Raw genomic sequence first — 18,983 nt, 5'->3', positions numbered from 1 at the left:
TTAAGGGGACGGGCTGTGATGTCATGAGGGGCGGAGCCATGACGTCACGCTGCTCCGGCCCCTGTATCGCCCGTCATTACGCACAGAGTGAACTCGCTCTGTGCAGTAATGATAGCGCGGTGCCGCAGCGGCGATCCCCGGGGTCCCCAGCAGCGGGACCGCGGCGATCTAACATCTTATTCCCTATCCTTTGGATAGGGGATAAGATGCCAGGGGCGGAGTACCCCTTTAAGGGTTTATGAAGGTATTTGTATTTCGGTTATATCGGGGATTCTTGTAACAATGATTAAGAATCCATAGAGATTGGAAACGCGTTGGTGTATTGCCAGGTGACCTTGTTGCCTTTTTACTTTCTTTGTACTTTTATTCTAATGCTGAACAATACTTGGAATCTATCAGTATTTTCTACTTTCCCCTACTAAGATCTACAGAAGGAAAAACAGAGTAATCTGTCAGAGGAAATCCCATGGGATTTCCACGTTCATCCTTTTTGGATCCAATATATTTATGGGCAAAAACAGCCATAGTCATACAGTATAGCCAAGTAAGAGGTCAGTATATTGTATTATGCACTAAAGGTGCCCATACAGCAAACCAGCCACAGGTGGTTTCAGCAGACTTTCTAAGGCAGTGTTTCCCAACTAGGATGCCTCCAGCTGTTGCAAAACTACAACTCCCAGCATGCCCGGACAGCCTTTGGCTGTCCGGGCATGCTGGGAGTTGTAGTTTTGCAACAGCTAGAGGCACCCTGGTTGAGAAAAATAGGTCTAGGGTACGTTCACACGAGCGGATTTTTTTTGCAGGTTTTCCGCTGCGTATTTGAAAGTGGGCGGGCTATTCTCGGCTATTCTCGGCAGATTTTCCGCGGTGGAATTTACGCTGCAGAAAATCCGCCGCAGTCCCTACTGACTTCAATTGGGGCTTGCGTCAGATTTTCCGCAGCGTAAATTCCGCCGCAGAAAATCTGCTGCGGACAGCCGTGAAGGGCCTGCCCCCTTTCAAATACGCAGCGGAAAACCCACAAAAAAATCCGCCCGTGTAAACGTACCCCTAAGGTGCATGATGGCTTTCCAACTCTTCCACAACGATGTTGGAAGGGCTAGTAGAAGGGCTAGGTGTGTTGGATTTTCGCTACCCAACCCTTTTGGGGTTCTGGAAAGGGTGCCGTCTGGCTGCAGCTTACCCCTCCCCATGAGGGGAGGTCAGCTGAGATAATGGCCACGATAAAGTGGTCTCCCAGTTGTTAAAAACATATACCCTATCAGCAGGTTGTGTCTGATTTGGAGTCCTACGATTTGCAGAACAGGGCCATAAATCTCCCGGCTAAGTGCTCCGTTCAGGGCCGGCTCTGCCTATATGCAAAATAGGCAGCCGCCTAGAGCGCCCTCTTGATGGGGGCGCCGCTTTGCCTGCCACAAGAAAGTCAGACAAGCAGCATCCAAATCACTATCTCAGCCAGCAGCATGAGGAGGAGGTTTGTTGCAGTGTGTAAGCTAATTACATGAGGAGGAGGTTTGTTGCAGTGTGTCACCCCAGTAGTAAGGTGGGGCGTGTCAAAGGGCGGCCAATGGGTGGCAAAAATTTGCTTTTGCCTAGGGTGACAAATATCCTTGCACTAGCCCTGGCTCTGTTCCCCACCTCCGGAGACACTCAGCCAAATGAGGCGGGACACTGTTGCGGTCAGTGATTGACTGAGTGGCCTGTCATTGCTGAGACTAATATGGGTCCCGTTCTGGAGATCGTGGGGGGTTCCAGTGGATGGGGGGGGGGGGATACATTTATAATAATTGGAAAACCCCTTTAAGTGTAGGGTCACACGTGCCGTATTTTGCCGCTGCATATTTTCTTTCCTATTGGAGTCAATGGGTAGGAAAACATGCAGCAATTATGCAGCAAAACACTGCATGTGTGACCTTACTCTAAAGGTAGATTTAGGGAGGCTAGGACTGAGCCTAAGGGAATTTTTCTTAAAGGGGAACCTGCCACCATGAAAATGAAGTATAGTCTATAGGCATCATAAAAAGGTGCTAAACAGATTTATATATTGCTTTGTGTAAAATTATTTTCTATAACTTATTGATTAAAAATCCCTGATCGTTCTGGGCTTAGGAGTCTAATGGGCGGTATCACTCCATGATTGACAGGATTAACTGTTGAGATTATTGATTTGAACCACCCACTGGACTCCTCAAGCTTAGATATGAAAAGATTTCTATGAATGGGGGCCCTTCAGCTGTTGCAAAACTTCAGCTCCCAGCATGCCCGGAGAGCCGTTGGCTGCATCTGGAGGGCCACAGTTTGGAGACTGCCGCTCTATAACATTATGCCGGCTTGTTCAAAGTTTCCTTTAAAGCACCTTCTATGACTCCTGACTTTGTACCTAAAGAGGTTAATGACACGTAGTAGGTGAGAAAATCTAATCGGAAACCCATTCACACCAGATCGGCGAGGGACTAGCGCCACGTTTAACACTTACAATTGAGCTTCTTGTTTTGCTGTCGAAGAACGATTCTTTGTCTGACATGTCGAACCTGGAGAACAATGTAATATTTTTGATAGTTAGTTTAAAAATTGAATATGCTCCTATAGCCAAAAGGGAACTTACTGTAACCCCCTCTATCCTTTATTCTGTCCCTCCTCTTAGTCTTCTGTTGCATAACTACAGCTTTTGCCACAGCAGAGTACCTGGCGTTGCGCGGTCTTCTGACCTAAACCTTTTGGGAGCAGGAAAACAACATATGAGGACGCTCTTGTCCTCATATCCCGTCCGTATAACCTGTGCTTAGGTGGGTCTGAGCAGTGATGAAAAGTTTATAGGCTGACAATAGAAGAGGGCGTGGCTTTAAGGGAGGGGCGTGACTTGCAAGCTGGACCAACACACAAAAAAGGGGCCAAAAATTGAAGGGGGCTTTGTGTGGGGTGGTGAGGTATGCAAGCCAGACCAATGCACAATGAAGGGCTGAAACTATAAGGGGGCGTGGCTTGCGGGAAGACCGTTGCTTGCAAGGTTCACTGACACATTCACCTGGAGATGCAGAGTTGTGGTGTGGGTGTATCGGACAAAAATTGTGTTTTTGGCATGGAGCTGCAAAAAAAAAAAAAAAAGGGGACCAAAAACAGAAGGGGCGTGCCTTTTGGGAGGGTGTGGCTTGTGGGAGGGGTGTGGCTTGCAAGCTGGACTGACACATTCACCCTGAGAGGCGGAGTTTGTGGAGGAGGGTGGGACTGAGCTGTGATGAAGAGATTGTGGTTGAAGGACCTATGATGTGGGTGTATCGGGCAAAAAATTTTGTTTTTGGCCTTGAGCTGAAAAAAAAAAGGACCAAATATTGCAGGAGGGGTGTGGTTTGCAAGCTAGACCTACACACTCTCCCGGAGATATAGGGGGAGATTTATCAATACCTGCCCAGAGGAATAGTTGCAGAGTTGCCCATGGCAACTAATCAGATCTCTTCTTTCATTTTTTCAAGAAGCGATCTGATTTGGAATTGATGCTGGAACATACATACACACATTGAGTGATATATATATGGATTATAAAGCCCTTGAAGAAGACCTTCTCAGACAGGACAGTATCCTGGCTTCCGTATACTCACATATGCTGTTTTTCCCTGGAGAAGGGATAGGAGAGATGCTTGACTGTCTGTGGTCGGTAACCAGCAACCTTGGGCTGAATGGGGTCGGTTATCTTCTGAAAGACTGAGCTGAGTTTGTGCATCAGGCCCTTTCTCTGATTTATGTGATAGACCTGGAAAGAAAGAGGCGACATAGGATCAGGCTGAGGAGAAGGAAGACCCGTGCAAAAACAGTCGTAACTTATGAATAAGACAATGGTCTTATTACCTAACAGAGAGAAGAAAAACACAAACGTGATCATTTCCAGTTATATGCTGCAGAGACAAGCGTGTTTGTAAAATGGCCGCTAACCCTAAATAGGTGATAAGCGAGCTTATCACCCCAAAATTCAAGAAAGGGGTACAAAGTAGAGAGTATCTGCTCAGCCGGAAGGTCACAGGAGCAAGGGCAACCTGTAATGGCAGGAAAAACAAACAAAGGAAAAAGACCCTCCGTTTCAGGTGCTGCTGACTCCAAGTTGACTCCCGAAATGCGTTGTGTTTTTATTTTACTTGATCAATAAAATAGGTTCTTCTAAGGATTTTCTGAATATCCTATTTATTGATGAAGTAAAATAAAAACACAATAATGCATTTTAGGGGTCACTTCCCCCTTCATCAGATGGGGATGAAAGGAGGTGACCCCCTGAAATGCGTTTGAGTTTTTATTTTACTTGCATAATAAAGGTCATACTAAAGGCTTTCCTGAGATTCTTCATTGGATAAGAGTCAGTAGCGCCTGGAATTAAGGGTCTTTTCCCATCGTTCTTCCTGCAAGAGTCTTATTAGTCTTGGCCAAAAATCTTATGGATTATCGATTATTCTGGGTGTTGGACACATGATAACTTTTGACATTTCCAATATTAAGGGACTGGGTCAAACCTAGCCACTAGCAGACTACATACGGTCCATCCAACCTGCCACCATGAAAATGCAGTACAGTCTAGGGCCATCATGGTATAAAGCAAAAATGGTGCTAAACAGAATAATATATTGCTTTGGGTATGAAGATTTTGTATAACTTGTAATTTATTGATCATAAATCCATGATCGTTCCAGGGGTCTAGTGGGCGGTATCATTCCATGATTGACAGGATTAACTGTCGATTACTGATAAGGACCGCCCACTGGACTCCCAAGCTTAGACTATGAAAAGATTTCAATGAACTCTGCTCTATAACATCGGTCTCCAAACAGGGGCCCCTCAGCTGATGGCTGTCCGGGCATGCTGGGAGTTTAGTTTTGCCGGCTTGTTCGGCACTATAATAGGTTGCTTGATATAAGATTACCATATAACAGCATCCTTGCCCATGACCTATGCCTGGTATTGCAAATAAGACTACAAAGTAGATGAGATCTATGGTGATATTAGATGTAGTCTGCAGATGCAGTATTAGAAGTGGGGTGACTCATGTTGACCTTCTCGTTCTGCACACAGAATTACTGCTATTACTATGAGTAATGCCCTGGATATTTGTTAAAACATGTTGCCCTAAGTAACACCCAAGGGTTCCAAAACAGTGACACTATTTGGTCAGAGCCTGCATACCCCGATAGGGTGGTTGGTGGTCCACACTAGGTATTAGAAGCCTGAATGTGGCTCCTTCTAGATGACCAGTATTTTGGACTTTTGACAAATTTTTCCAACAATGCAATAAAGGCAAGCGTACTTCACTTCGAATGTAGTTGACATTCCATTAGAGGAAACGTACGGCACGGGACGAGACCTTTCATACTTTGCCAGATTGCTACTTAACAAAGACTAAACAAGTCTCTTTATAGGTTTCACATAGTAAATGTAAGTTGACTTTAGCAATTGTCCTCTTCACATTCAAGTCAAGACATCTCCAGAGCACCCTTATGCCTAAGATCTGTGGTACTCTCTAAAGCTCATAATAATTAGGACCTTCGGGGACTGTAGCCAAGACTTTGAGCCTTGAATCCTAATGTTGTCTTAGCAGCATGAAGTAAAAATTACATACGAATGAGTAGCATTTTTAAAAGGTGGGAAACACCTTTGCTTGTAGATTATAACCCTTCTCAAGAGACCCTCTACAGTTCATAGAATATATGCAGAACTATGGTGGAGAGAAACATGGGAAACATGTCTGACAGGTGGGATCCTGTCATAGTCCCAAAAGGGCTCCGTATACCGAGGACAATGCGGGGCTCCGTACACCGAGGACAATGCGGGGCTCCGTACACCGAGGACAATGCGGGGCTCCGTACACCGAGGACAATGCGGGGCTCCGTACACCGAGGACAATGCGGGGCTCCGTACACCGAGGACAATGCGGGGCTCCGTACACCGAGGACAATGCGGGGCTCCGTACACCGAGGACAATGCGGGGCTCCGTACACCGAGGACAATGCGGGGCTCCGTACACCGAGGACAATGCGGGGCTACGTACACCGAGGACAATGCGGGGCTCTGCACACCGAGGACAAGCAGGGCTCTGTACACTGAGGACAAGCAGGGCTCTGTACACTGAGGACAAGCAGGGCTCTGTACACTGAGGACAAGCAGGGCTCTGTACACTGAGGACAAGCAGGGCTCTGTACACTGAGGACAAGCAGGGCTCTGTGCACTGAGGACAAGCAGAGCTCCGTACATTGAGGCTCTTTGACACACTCCCGGCTCACACAGCAGGATGATTGACAAGCCAGGAGTCTGCACAGAGCCCTGCTTCTCCTGTCCTCACTTCCTGTATTTGGACTCCTCATAGAGACACACAGACAATAGCTGCAGGTACAGTATTTTTTACCCAAAAATATACACATTTTTTTTATCAATGCATATTACAAATATAAATATAATAGTAGTATCTACATTATATAAAAAGTTTTTGTTAATGACAAGTACACTTTAAAGGAAAATCCATGGCATAAATTGTTCTCCCAGGTATTACTGGGAGGAGACCTGGCATTAAATCTACCAAATGGACTATGCATAAAAGTCTAGACGGGGCCGCATGTGAGCAGTTAGGCCAAGGAATAAGAGTGACCCCATGTCCCACACCTGACAATTATATACTATGCTTATACACAGATGGCAATGCCCAGTGGGCCCTGGCATCAGGCTATGTTTTCTTTGCACTGACTCAAGCATAGACGTGGTAAAGTGATCTATACAAGACGCTTACGTCACAGCGACATCACCAGTTCTCCCAGTAGCGCGTAAATCTAGCCGCAAGTGATTTATTCACCGGCAATGGGAACGGGTAATCCCTTTAATGGGAAATACATACAATGTTATTACGCTTGGAGTATTTCCTACAAATCATTGCCTTGACCGGAGAAGCCGCGGCCTATAGGCAACAGTCACTATATATAAATGTGTCTGGGGTTATTTATGAGTAACACGCCACATTTAAGCGATACATACCTTCTTAGTTGGCATCTTAAGTTTCATAAACTCAGCTTCTCTGCAGAGAACATTCCAGGGAGCGTGAATCTTCACAAATCCCACTCCGTGCATTTTAGTCTATACCAGGGGGAAAAAAAGAAAAGAAAGAAAAAGCACTGAAAAATCCATTGCAAAATTGTAAAAAGGTCACTGCAACGTACAAAATGCTTTATGAAACTTGTATATTTGGGCTATTTTTATAGAGTATTTATTCATAGTAGGACAATTGGGGAGAACCCCTATGGGACAGGTACAAGACCTTCCACTATAGGGCAGTGTGCCTCCAGCTGTTGCAAAACTACAACTCCCAGCATGCCCGGAGTTGTCGTTTTGCAACAGCTGAAGGCACGCTGGTTGGGAAACACTGCTTTAAGGTCTGTAAGACCATTGGAAATGGACCTTCTTCTGATCACCGGCTTATGTCCAGTAATGAAATTAAAATGGAACCCGTCCCATTGAGCAAGCAGTCCATTCTGTCCTGCATCGGGTTACAGAGCAAGAGGAGCTGAGCAGAATGATATAGAGTTTTGACTATTAATTATTAATATTTTATATTTTATTTTTATAAAAACAAAATACTACTAATAATAATGCTAATAATAATAATTAAAAAAGGTATTGCAATGGTAAATCAAAAATAATTATAATACTAATTATATTACAATAATACTAATTCTAATAACTATAAGTATTATTATAAGAATTATAATAATGCTAATAATAACAATGGTATAATATTAATAATAAATTCTTTATGTAGCACACACAGACTCCACAGTGCTGTAAACTCAAATTGGCCCCTGTCCCACTGGGGTTCATAATCTAAATTCATTTACCAGTATGTTTTGGAGTGTGGTAGGAATCCAGAGTACCCATAGGAAACCCACACAAACACAGGGAGAACAGACAAACCCCTTGCAAATGTTGTCCTTGGTGGGATATGAACATAGGACCAATGCAACAGTGCTAACCACTGAGCAAATAATTCAGTCAATAATTAAGTTGTAATATGTTGATTATAGCCTGCACTCGGGAGTCCAGTAGGCTGGGTGGTTTTGCTCACCTTGTGGGTTCCCCTGTGAGCCCATGCAAACTTTGTAACAGGGGACTTGCACAAATCTTACAGAAGCCTTTTGATCCCAGAGCAACTTGGGGAGGTCTCTAGAGGCTAGATCTGTCATGATGTGGGCAGCAGTAATACTCCAGGTATACTCCTGTAAGGTAATGCTCTACTGTAGAGGGCCTAAACAGGTTGGTTTACCTTGGTACTGTTGCTTGAAAGACTACTCATTGTTATGCTTTAGCGTATGCCCTGAGATAGGGAACTGTAAAGTTAATTAGCGTGAGCCACGCAGCACTGACTCTGGCTGGAAGCCCACAGAGAGTTAAGCATTTGCAGAAGAGTCCTTGCTCAGTATCTTCCCTCTTCTGACTAGATGGTTCTCCTTCCTGAATGCCACATGGTGCTGTGATCACAGGAATCTGACTGGTTAGATTCTAGCAACTGGAGCTGGATTTTCTGACTGAAGCTAGGGCTTGGTTATTTGCTTTATGGAGGCTTTTGCTTAAAGGGTAACTATCAAGTTGTTCTGGATACACATGCAAAACTGCTAGAAACTCCATAGCCTGCTGCTAAAGTAAGGGGTCTATGCAATTGTCAACAGACTTGCATGGGACTTCTGACTATTTCATAGGCTGCTCGCCTTAGCAGTGAGATTCAGGGTTGTGGGCAGTTTAGGATATTTCAATTAAACTTAGTATACATGTTACTTTTAGGTCAACAAAAATTATAGTAAAACTTAGAGTACCTGTCATGATCTTATTAAATGTTATAATCTTCCCAGGTCACTGCCCCAACATGATAAACCACCCCCTGCCTTTATTTTTATTATTTTTTTGTTTTCTACCTTGATATTGCTACTGTATTTTCTGCTCAGTCTCAGTCAGCTCCACAGACTGGGAAGGGGCGTTCCCCAGCAGATGTGACATCATCTGAATCCATACAGGGGAGAACTTCCTCCCTCCCTCTGCTACACACAGCCCAGAGCAGTTGAGATGAGCTATGATTGGCTAAGGCGTCACACACCCCCTTCAGCACTTCAGACTGCATTTCCTGATTTTGGACTTCTGCCAGGCCAGCAGGAGTCCAAAGTATGTGCAAGAGATGGGGGGAAATGTGCTCTGGACAAGTAGGGAGACACCTAGTGGCAGCTTTTTTAAACACATTAGAAAGTACATTAGGAAGATGTTTTATTTACCATAAGGAGTGCAATAGCAAAAATTAGTATTAATGACAGAGCCTATTTATATTAACCCTAACCCACCCATTTTGCGAGGGTTGGTTTTTGTCTGAGTTCCTATGAAAGTCTATGGGATTTCCAATACATCTCCTTGATTGCATTACTCTTGCAGAGATTGGCCGGGACTTTTAAACATCCTTAAATATAAAAGAGTCTTGAAAATGTGACTTATTTAGTATGTCACAGTTTTATGTGCTAAAGAACAGGATATGGAAAAGAGAACACATATTACATAATGCTGCATTTGAAGATCTGCTGTACATATGTGGTGACCCACGGTGATGGCGAGACCACGGGGTGTAACGGTGTAGGTGGAGGGGGCAAGATGGTATTAACCCCAGGGGTAAGGTGTTGTTAACCCCTAGTGTTCGTGACGCCAGAGTGGTTTTTGGGTACCGGAACCACACAAACTGTATCTCCACTATTCCAATGGCTAGACAGTGAAAGGAGAGTCCACAACCAAGTTATGGTTTAACGGAGGCTTTACTGAGTTAAGACCGGTGTTCTCTTCACAGCTGGGCCAGAATCCCAGAGAGGTGGCCAGGAACACAGAAGGACCTCACAGCTTGCTGGGACCAATTAGACTTGTAATAGACTTTAGATAATTGACTTGAGGCTTGACTAGATTGTTGGTAGTGGTAACAGCAGACATAGACTTTCCTTACTAGAATGACTGTAGATTTGAAGCCTTCCAGGTACTGGACAGTAGAACTGAGACCTCTGGTGTTTGCTGGTCTCAGTAAAGTGATGAAAGAGAAGAGACAGAATTGTAATGGCCGCCCCCTTATATAGAGGGGGGTGAGCCAAAGCCCATTGGTCAAGCTGCGGGTCATGTGTTAAGCTGGTGTCCTCTGGGTAACATGTGACAACATAAACATAACATGTGACGTCTCACAGGTCCTTTAGACTAACTTTCCATTAATACACTGACTACAATTCTATGACAATAAATGACAGTATAGTAACAGCAGGGGAGACACTGCAGGAGAACCCCCAGGTCACAGAGGGACTAAACCTGACAGGGCCTAAGTGTAATGCAGGACCATGTCCTATACTGGGACATCACACTGTCAAAGACAGATGTCGACAAACCCCACCGATTGCTGTCATTAACCCCTTAAGTGACATGATAAATAGAGATCACGGCACTTAAGAGACTCAATGACCGTCCTCCTGCCCGATCAGCACCCCCACAACATATATGTATGTCATTAGATTGCAATAGCATATCATTATTCAGGGTTAGCAATCTATTGATTACATGTAAAAATTCCCCTTTGGGGACTTTTTTTTTTTTTTGCATACAAAAAAGCCCCTCCCCTAATTAAAATCGACCCCCTTTTTCAGATTTTTCAATTTAAAACATAAAAGAAAAAAAAAACGAAAAAAAAAAACACTTGATATTGTCGCATGCGGAAAGGTCCAAACTATTAAAACACTATGTTTATGATCCCATACGTTGAATAGTGTAAACATATAAAAATACCAAACACCAGAATTCCTGACTTTTGGTAATTGATATCAGAATTTTATTTATTTATTTTTTATTAAAAAAAAGTCAAACAAAAACAAACTATAGATCATGGCGCAAAAAAAAAAAAAAAAATATAAAAAAAAGCCCTCATATGGCTCAGAATAAGATGATTTTAAACATACTAATTTTGTTCAAGAATTCATATTTTATGGTAAAATTTAAAATGTCATTCCAAAGAACAATTGGTCGTGCAAAACCTAAGCCCTCATATGGGTCTGTTGATTAAAAAATATATATATATTATGCCTCTTAAAAGGTGGAGGAGGAAAAAAATGAAAATATTTTAATTGACTGTGTCCTCAAGGGGTTAATCAAATAATAGAGATCAAAACGATATTGGTTATGTAAAGTCATACCGTCTACTATCCCGTTGCTGCTTATATAAAGCCCTCATTGTTCTTGCGGCCACTCCTGTCCACCTGCTAGCATAGTGATGTTTACCTTGAGATCACTATACACTGCGCAGTGTCTGCAGAACGTGCCACAAGCTCACCAGGATGACACGTGTCCCGACCCCATAGACAGGAACTCCTCTTTAAAGGGGTATTCCAGGCAAAAACTTTTTTTATATATATCAACTGGCTCCGGAAAGTTAAACAGATTTGTAAATTACTTCTATTAAAAAATCTTAATCCTTCCAATAGTTATTAGCTTCTGAAGTTGAGTTGCTGTTTTCTGTAACTGCTTTCTGATGACTCACGTCCCGGAAGCTGTCCAGCTCCTATGGGGATATTCTCCCATCATGCACAGCTCCCCTGACGTGACATCATCATTGAGCAGTTAGACAGAAAACTTCAGAAGCTAATAACTATTGGAAGGATTAAGATTTTTTAATAGAAGTAATTTACAAATCTGTTTAACTTTCCGGAGCCAGTTGATATATAAAAAAAAGTTTTTGCCTGGAATACCCCTTTAATTGCCTTTTCTTTGATCTCGGGAGAACTTCATATAGCTCTATTGTAAATTGTATAGCTAGTAATGCCCCTTCTGTAAACACCGGCACAAGAGCTGGGCCCGTCTCCAGTAACATGTCCGAAACGTCACCCGTGGGCTTTATATTCATTACACAGAGAGTCAACCTCAGACTTCACCCGACACCTAGTTCAATTTCATCTTACAAGCCACAGTGGTGGATCCTCTCGCACCATTGTTCTTTGCCTTGGGTCAATAGACGCACGTGTATAGACAAGTATGTACGCAGCTCCTAAACCCTGAACTGATTCCTAAATGTTCTGTCCTATCAAAATCAATTAAAGGGGTACTCCAGTGGCAAACAATTTTTATCATATCAACTGGCTCCAGAAAGTTAAGCAGATTTGTAAATTACTTCTATTAAAAAAAAATCTTTAAAAATCTTAAATTTTTTTTTAATGTATGCAGAATAACTTTACAATTGCATGTTATTAAAAAATATGCTTCTTTCTATTTAATTTTCCACTTTGAAGAAATGACCACTAGGGGTCTCCCTACCAGTCCTGGCAGCAAGCATTTCAGACTCATGCTGGAGTCCTAAACACTACGAGCTGCCAGTCTGCTTTGTTCATGAAGGAGAACACTCAGAGCTGCCAGCCTGCTTTGTTCACAGCCTGTTTGGCTGTGAACAAAGCAGGCTGGCAGCTCTGAGTGTTTAGGACTCCAGCATGAGTCAGAAATGCTTGCTGACAGGACTGATCGGGAAAAATACAATAGAAAGAAGCATATTTTTCATTAACATGCTATTGGAAAGTTATTCAACATTCATTAATCTAAAATATATCAAAAGTTTATTTGATGAGAGGTACCCTTTAATTCTTCCAGTACTTATCAGCTGCTGTATTCTCCAGAGGAAGTTGAATTGTTCTTTCCAGTCTGACCACAGTGCTTTCTGCTGACACCTCTGTCCATATCAGGAACTGTCCAGAGCAGGAGAGGTTTGCTATGGGGATTTGCTCGTACTCTGGACAGTTCTTGACAGAGAGAGGTGTCAGCAGAGAGCACTGTGGTCAGATAGAAAAGAACTACACAACTTCCTCTGGAACATACAGCACCTAAGTACTGGAAGGACAGAGACATACAACTTCCTCTGGAACATACAGCGGCTAAGTACTGGAAGGATTAATCCTTCCAGTACTTAGCTGCTGTATGTTCCAGAGGAAGTTGTGTAGTTCTTTTCTATCTGACCACAGTGCTCTCTGCTGACACCTCTGTCTCTGTCAAGAACTGTCCAGAGTACGAGCAAATCCCCATAGCAAACCTCTCCTGCTCTGGACAGTTCCTGATATGGACAGAGGTGTCAGCAGAGAGCACTGTGGTTAGACTGGAAAGAACAATTCAACTTCCTCTGGAGAATACAGCAGCTGATAAGTACTGGAAGAATTAAGATTTTTTAACAGAAGTAAATCTGTTTAACTTTCTGGAGCCAGTTAATATGGAAAAAATAAACAGTTTTCTACCGGAGTACCCCTTTAAGGACAACGTACTGCTCTTTAATGGGTACCATAGGGACTTTGTGTGCCCATATAAGATCTTGCGGATCTTAAAAATGAAGTTATTCAGGTTTCATTCTGTAAAATGTACTGAATCTGACTCAACGACATTCTTTCACGAAGACAAATTTGACCCGTGAGACTCGTGCCAATGATCACAACCTCTCAAGCTGTCAACAAATACAGAAACACTTTATTTCATTCAAAACGGCCGTAATATCTAAATAGAGAACTAAACACGGAAAGTTATATTTATCCCAGAGGGGTCAGTGAGTTGAGGCATAATACTGCTAGTCATGGCGGCTGGAGATATAACAAACCGCTAAGAGCCAACCTTTAACAAGTCACCCTCAGAGGACTCCCCAGCCCACTTCATAGGGGCCGTGTCACCGACTGCCATCGTATCAGGCCAGTCAACCCCAGCAACTCCCCACAGGGGCCCAAAGCAAAAAACAGTCTTGGTTCTCAGTACTGCTGAAGTGTATGGACACCTTAACGGGGTACTCCCGTGGAAAACTTGTTTTTTAAATCAATTGGTGCCAGAAAGTTAAACAGATTTATAAATTACTTCTATTAAAAAAATCTTAATCCTTTCAGTACTTATGAGCTTCTGAAGTTAAGGTTGTTCTTTTCTGTCTAAATCCTCTCTGATGACACGTGTCTCGGGGAAACGCCCAGTTTAGAAGAGGTTTGCTATGGGGATTTTCTTCTAGACTGGGCGTTTCCCGAGACAGGTGTCATCAGAGAGGATTTAGACAGAAAAGAACAACCTTAACTTCAGAAGCTCATAAGTACTGAAAGGATTAAGATTTTTTAATAGAAGTAATTTACAAATCTGTTTAACTTTCTGGAGCCAGTTGATATATAAAAAAAAAGTTTTTTCCTGCAATACCCCTTTAATCCTTCCAGTACTTTTTAGGGGCTGTATACTAAAGAGAAATCCAAAAAAGAAATGCATTTCCTCTGATGTCATGACCACAGTGCTCTCTGCTGACCTCTGCTGTCCATTTTAGGAACTGTCCAGAGCAGCATATTTTTGCTATGGGAATTTTTTCCTGCTCTGGACAGTTCCTAAAATGGACAGCAGAGGTCAGCAGAGAGCACTGCGGTCATGACATCGTGGAAATGCATTTCTTTTTTGGATTTCTCTTTAGTATACAGCCCCTAAAAAGTACTGGAAGGATTAAGATTTTTTAATAGAAGTGATTTACAAATCTGTTTAACTTTCTGGCACCAGTAGATTAAAAAAAAAAAAAGGGGTACTCCGCTGCTCAGCGTTTGGAACAAACTGCTCCGAACGCCGGAGTTAGCGACGTCCTAGCCCGCCCCCTTATGACGTCACCTCACGCCCCCTCACATAGACTTGCATTGAGGGGGCGGTTCATGATGGGATGAGGGGGTGGGGCTATGACGTGACAAGCTCCCGACGCCGGTTCCAGCGTTCAGAAGTTTGTTCCAAACACTGAGCAGCGGAGTACCCCTTTAAAAGTGCACCGTCTTGATAACCTGCACAGAATTAAACTACTTTATTTCCATTTCATAGAGGTAGTGCAGTTTAGAAAACTGATTTTCATATACTCTATGATCAAGAGTATGAGAACTTTAAAACAGATTTGTAAATTACTTCTATTTAAAAAAATATTATCCCTTCCAGTACTTAGCTGCTGTATGCTCCACAGGAAGTTCTTTTCTTTATACATTTCTTTTCTGTCTGACCACAGTGCTCTCTGCTGACACCTCTGCCCATTTTAGGAACTGTCCAGAGCAGAATAGATTTGCTATGGGGATTTGCTCCCACTCTGGACAGTTTCTGAGACAGACAGAGGTGTCAGCAGAGAGCACTGTGGTCAGACAGAAAATAAATGTAAAAAAGCAGCAGCTGATAAGTTCTAGAAGGATTAAGATTTTAAAATAGAAGTAATTTAGTTTATGGCATGAATCCCTTGTGTATTCATGCCATAAACCGCTGGCTGTCCAAAAGCAACATTCCTCCAGAACATATTTCATTCATTCTACAAGGCATCCACTATATACTTGTGCCGGGTGAGGCAATGGTTTTACAGGGTCTGGTGGTATTAACTCTTGGTTTGTCGTGACGCCAGGATACGGTTGTTTGGTATAGAAGGCCCTGCCGACAACCGGCCAAAAACGGCAGGATAATAAACGGAATGTCCACAGCAGGATTTAGGAGATAACTGGGACTTTAACTTAACTTCTTGTGCAAACAGTCTTTACAATTAAACAGTTTCTCTTGAGGTAACCGGGATGCAGGTTCCTCACAGGCTTGGCTGGGACTAATAGTCTTGAGCTTTAAGCAGGCCACTGTGCTACTAATTATAGGATTTGAGTTGAATAGTAGTCACAAAGAATTTGTAGATAGAGCTTTATAACTCACAGTTTTAGTGGCTGCTGGTTCTTTGGGCTTTGGCCTAGGCGAGATGAATTCAGATATGCTGATTGTGCTTGCTTGAGTGTCCAGCAGGAAGAGAGTGAATTTAGAGACTACAGCCCCTTATATACTAGGGGGCTGGAATAATCCCATTGGTTGCAAAGCCTGTAGGTCCTGAACCCAGAGAACTCTGGGTACATCACATGACATTATCACATGACCCAGGAAGGTCCTATACATTTATACAACGTTGTACATCACTTTATACATAACGACCAATATACACTACAGCTTTACATTGCATTATGCAAGGCGAGTAAAGGGTAAACCCTGCAGGAGAGCCCTGTGGAATGGAGGGACTCTAACTGAGGGGACTTAAGACAGGGACAGGACAAGATCCTGTACCGGGACACCACATACTTACACACAACTACTTCTGTTTTAATGACCAGTTCTACCTTCAAATCCTTGGGACCGCTATGGGGACCAGGTTCGTGCCCAGCTTTGCTAACTTATTCATGGCATACTGGGAGGAAATCACCATCCCCCCCCCCCCCCATCTGGACGCGAACCTGTTCCTCTGGAAACATTACATAGACGATATCATCTGGACATCTACACCACAATCCCTTAAAATTTTCATTGATCAATTAAATCAAAACACATTGAAATCTACTATTCACCCCTAATATTAGCACACATCAGATAGATTTCCTAGACATTACCATCAAAGCACAAGACTCTAGATTAATTTCCAACACTTACCGTAAACCTACAGTGAAAAACGGCTACATAAGATTCGATAGCTGTCATTTACCCCAATGGCTTATAAACATCCCATACGGAAAATTTAGATGAATAAAACGAAACTGTACAGATACACAACAATTTGAACAAGAATTTCAATTACTCACCCATCAATAAAAAAAAATAAAAAAAAGCAGTACCCCGAAAAATTACTAGAGGACTCATTCAACAAAGCAAAAGAACAAAATAGTGAAACCTTTTTCATATACAAACCATCACAAACATCAAAACACAACACAACAAGCAGCCAAACTCGTTTTTACCTTTCAATACCGCCCATCGCCAAGTAAAAAAAAATTCTAGATAAACATTGGCACCTACTGCAAATAGATAAAATATTAGGACCAACACTACCATCACAATCCCAAGAGCACCCAATCTAGGCCTCAAAATTGCTCCCACAACAAAAACCACAAAAACCATACGTCAACATAACCACCAATCAACGTATTAGACGCAAAAGGTTTTCATATGCATGCAATGCAATAACTATAAGATCACCACCTTCCCCAACAAAACAGAAAACGGTGACATCAAACTCCAACAATACAGTTTACACCTTCAAAGAACTTTTATCCTGCAATAGAAAAATTATTATTTACATTATTCATTGCCCCTGTAAGAAACAGTACATTGGTCGGACATCAAGAACCCTGAAAAAGAACGGATCACAGAGAACTTTTACAATATCAAAAGGGGGTTTGAAAAACATCCACTGTCTGCACATTACAAGGAACACCATAACTAGAGATGAGCGAACTTACAGTAAATTCGATTCGTCACGAACTTCTCGGCTCGGCAGTTGATGACTTTTCCTGCATAAATTAGTTCAGCTTTCAGGTGCTCCGATGGGCTGGAAAAGGTGGATACAGTCCTAGGAGACTCTTTCCTAGGACTGTATCCACCTTTTCCAGCCCACCGGAGCACCTGAAGGCTGAACTAATTTATGCAGGATAAGTCATCAACTGCCGAGCCGAGAAGTTCGTGAGGAATCGGATTTACTGTAAGTTCACTCATCTCTAGCCATAACAGCCACATTAGAGGGGGCAGCTATGCAGCCCTCCAGTCTATTCACCCAGACTGGAGAGGAGGAAATGTTATTACAAAAATGTCTAGGTCAGAATCTAAGATGATCTATCAAATGGACACATTAATCCCAAAAGGGCTAAATGAAGACATTTTTGTTTTTTTTATAGTTGGGGACTATCTCCAAGCTTCAAGAGGAATCATGAGCCAGACTGCGTACCCAGTGCCTTGACTCCTCCACCCTCCCCTATATTCACTTTCCTCTACATTATATATACTGTACAATTTATACTTACATATATCTATACCCTCTAAAAGATACGTCTCACTCCATTAACTATATAACGTATATACTCGAGTATAAGCCGACCCGAATATAAGCCGAGGCCCCTAATTTCACAAAAAAAAAAAAAAAAAAAAAAAAAAAAAAAAAAAAAAAAAAGGGGTTGACTCGACTATAAGCCTAGGGTGGGAAATACATCATACCCCCTGTCATCATCCAGACCCCCGTCATCATCCAGACCCCCGTCATTAACACCCTCATCATCATCACCCTGTCATCATCCCCCCCCTTCATCATTACACTGTCATCATCCCCCACTTCATCATTTCCCTGTCATCAACCCCCCCTTCATCATCCCCCCTTCATCATCACCGCCTGTCATCATCCCCCTGTCATCATCCCACACCCCCCTTCATCATCACCACCTGTCATCATCACCACCTGTCATCATCCCCACGTCATCATCCCACCCCCCTTCATCATCACCACCTGTCATCAGCCCCCCCCCCCTTCATAATCACTGCTTGTCAATGTCTGAATGCAGTGGTCTTCAACCTGCAGACCTCCAGATGTTCCAAAACTACAACTCCCAGCATGCCCGGACAGCCATTGGCACTTAAGTGGCTTACTTAAGTGGCAGTACTATATTCTGTTTTTTACATTTATCATCATTTTTATTGTTTTTTTATTCGGAAAAAAAATATATATTATATATATCTTTTTTTTCATCCGGAGTACCTCTTTAAAAGGGGTTATCCAGGAATCAAGAAAGATATACATTTCTTTCAAAGACCGCTCCCTGTCGGTCTCCAGGTTGGGTGTGGTTCTGTTGCTCAGTTGCATTGAAGTGAATGGAGCCAAGTTGTAATACCACACAAAGTGGAGACAAACAGGGAGCGGTCTTTGAACTAAATTAGGTCCGTTTTTTAATTCCTGGATAACCCCTTTAATTCCCCCAGTGATGGCGCTGCAGAGAAATTGAATACCTGCTTGTAGGTTTGCTAATAAATCACGACTGATCGCTGAGAAAGTCCAATACTTCATCAATCAGCTTATAAGCAAGTGGCCCATATACAAAGTAGAAACTGTCCACAGCACAGGACTCCATTAGGCCATTTTCACACAGTGTATTTGAAGGTGTATATTAGAGTATATAAAA

The 18,983-nt window shown here is 42.7% G+C and overlaps 1 protein-coding gene across 7 annotated transcripts in view; it reads right to left on the bottom strand.

Moving 5' to 3' along the window:
* The window catches only part of ANO1 (anoctamin 1), a 196,289-nt gene that overhangs the window by 82,891 nt on the left and 94,415 nt on the right, over positions 1–18,983 (bottom strand). For all 7 annotated transcript variants that reach the window (XM_056527583.1, XM_056527585.1, XM_056527586.1 and 4 more), the window contains 3 exons: positions 7,000–7,098; positions 3,597–3,748; positions 2,477–2,531 (listed from right to left, as the gene is read on the bottom strand). In XM_056527583.1, the coding sequence (XP_056383558.1) occupies positions 2,477–2,531; positions 3,597–3,748; positions 7,000–7,098 (306 nt within the window). The remainder of the gene's footprint in view (positions 1–2,476; positions 2,532–3,596; positions 3,749–6,999; positions 7,099–18,983) is intronic.

This window comes from Hyla sarda, chromosome 6 (assembly GCF_029499605.1).
Source record: "Hyla sarda isolate aHylSar1 chromosome 6, aHylSar1.hap1, whole genome shotgun sequence".
NCBI classification, from domain to species: Eukaryota; Metazoa; Chordata; class Amphibia; order Anura; family Hylidae; genus Hyla; species Hyla sarda.
This window is presented reverse-complemented; position numbering and strand designations above follow the sequence as displayed.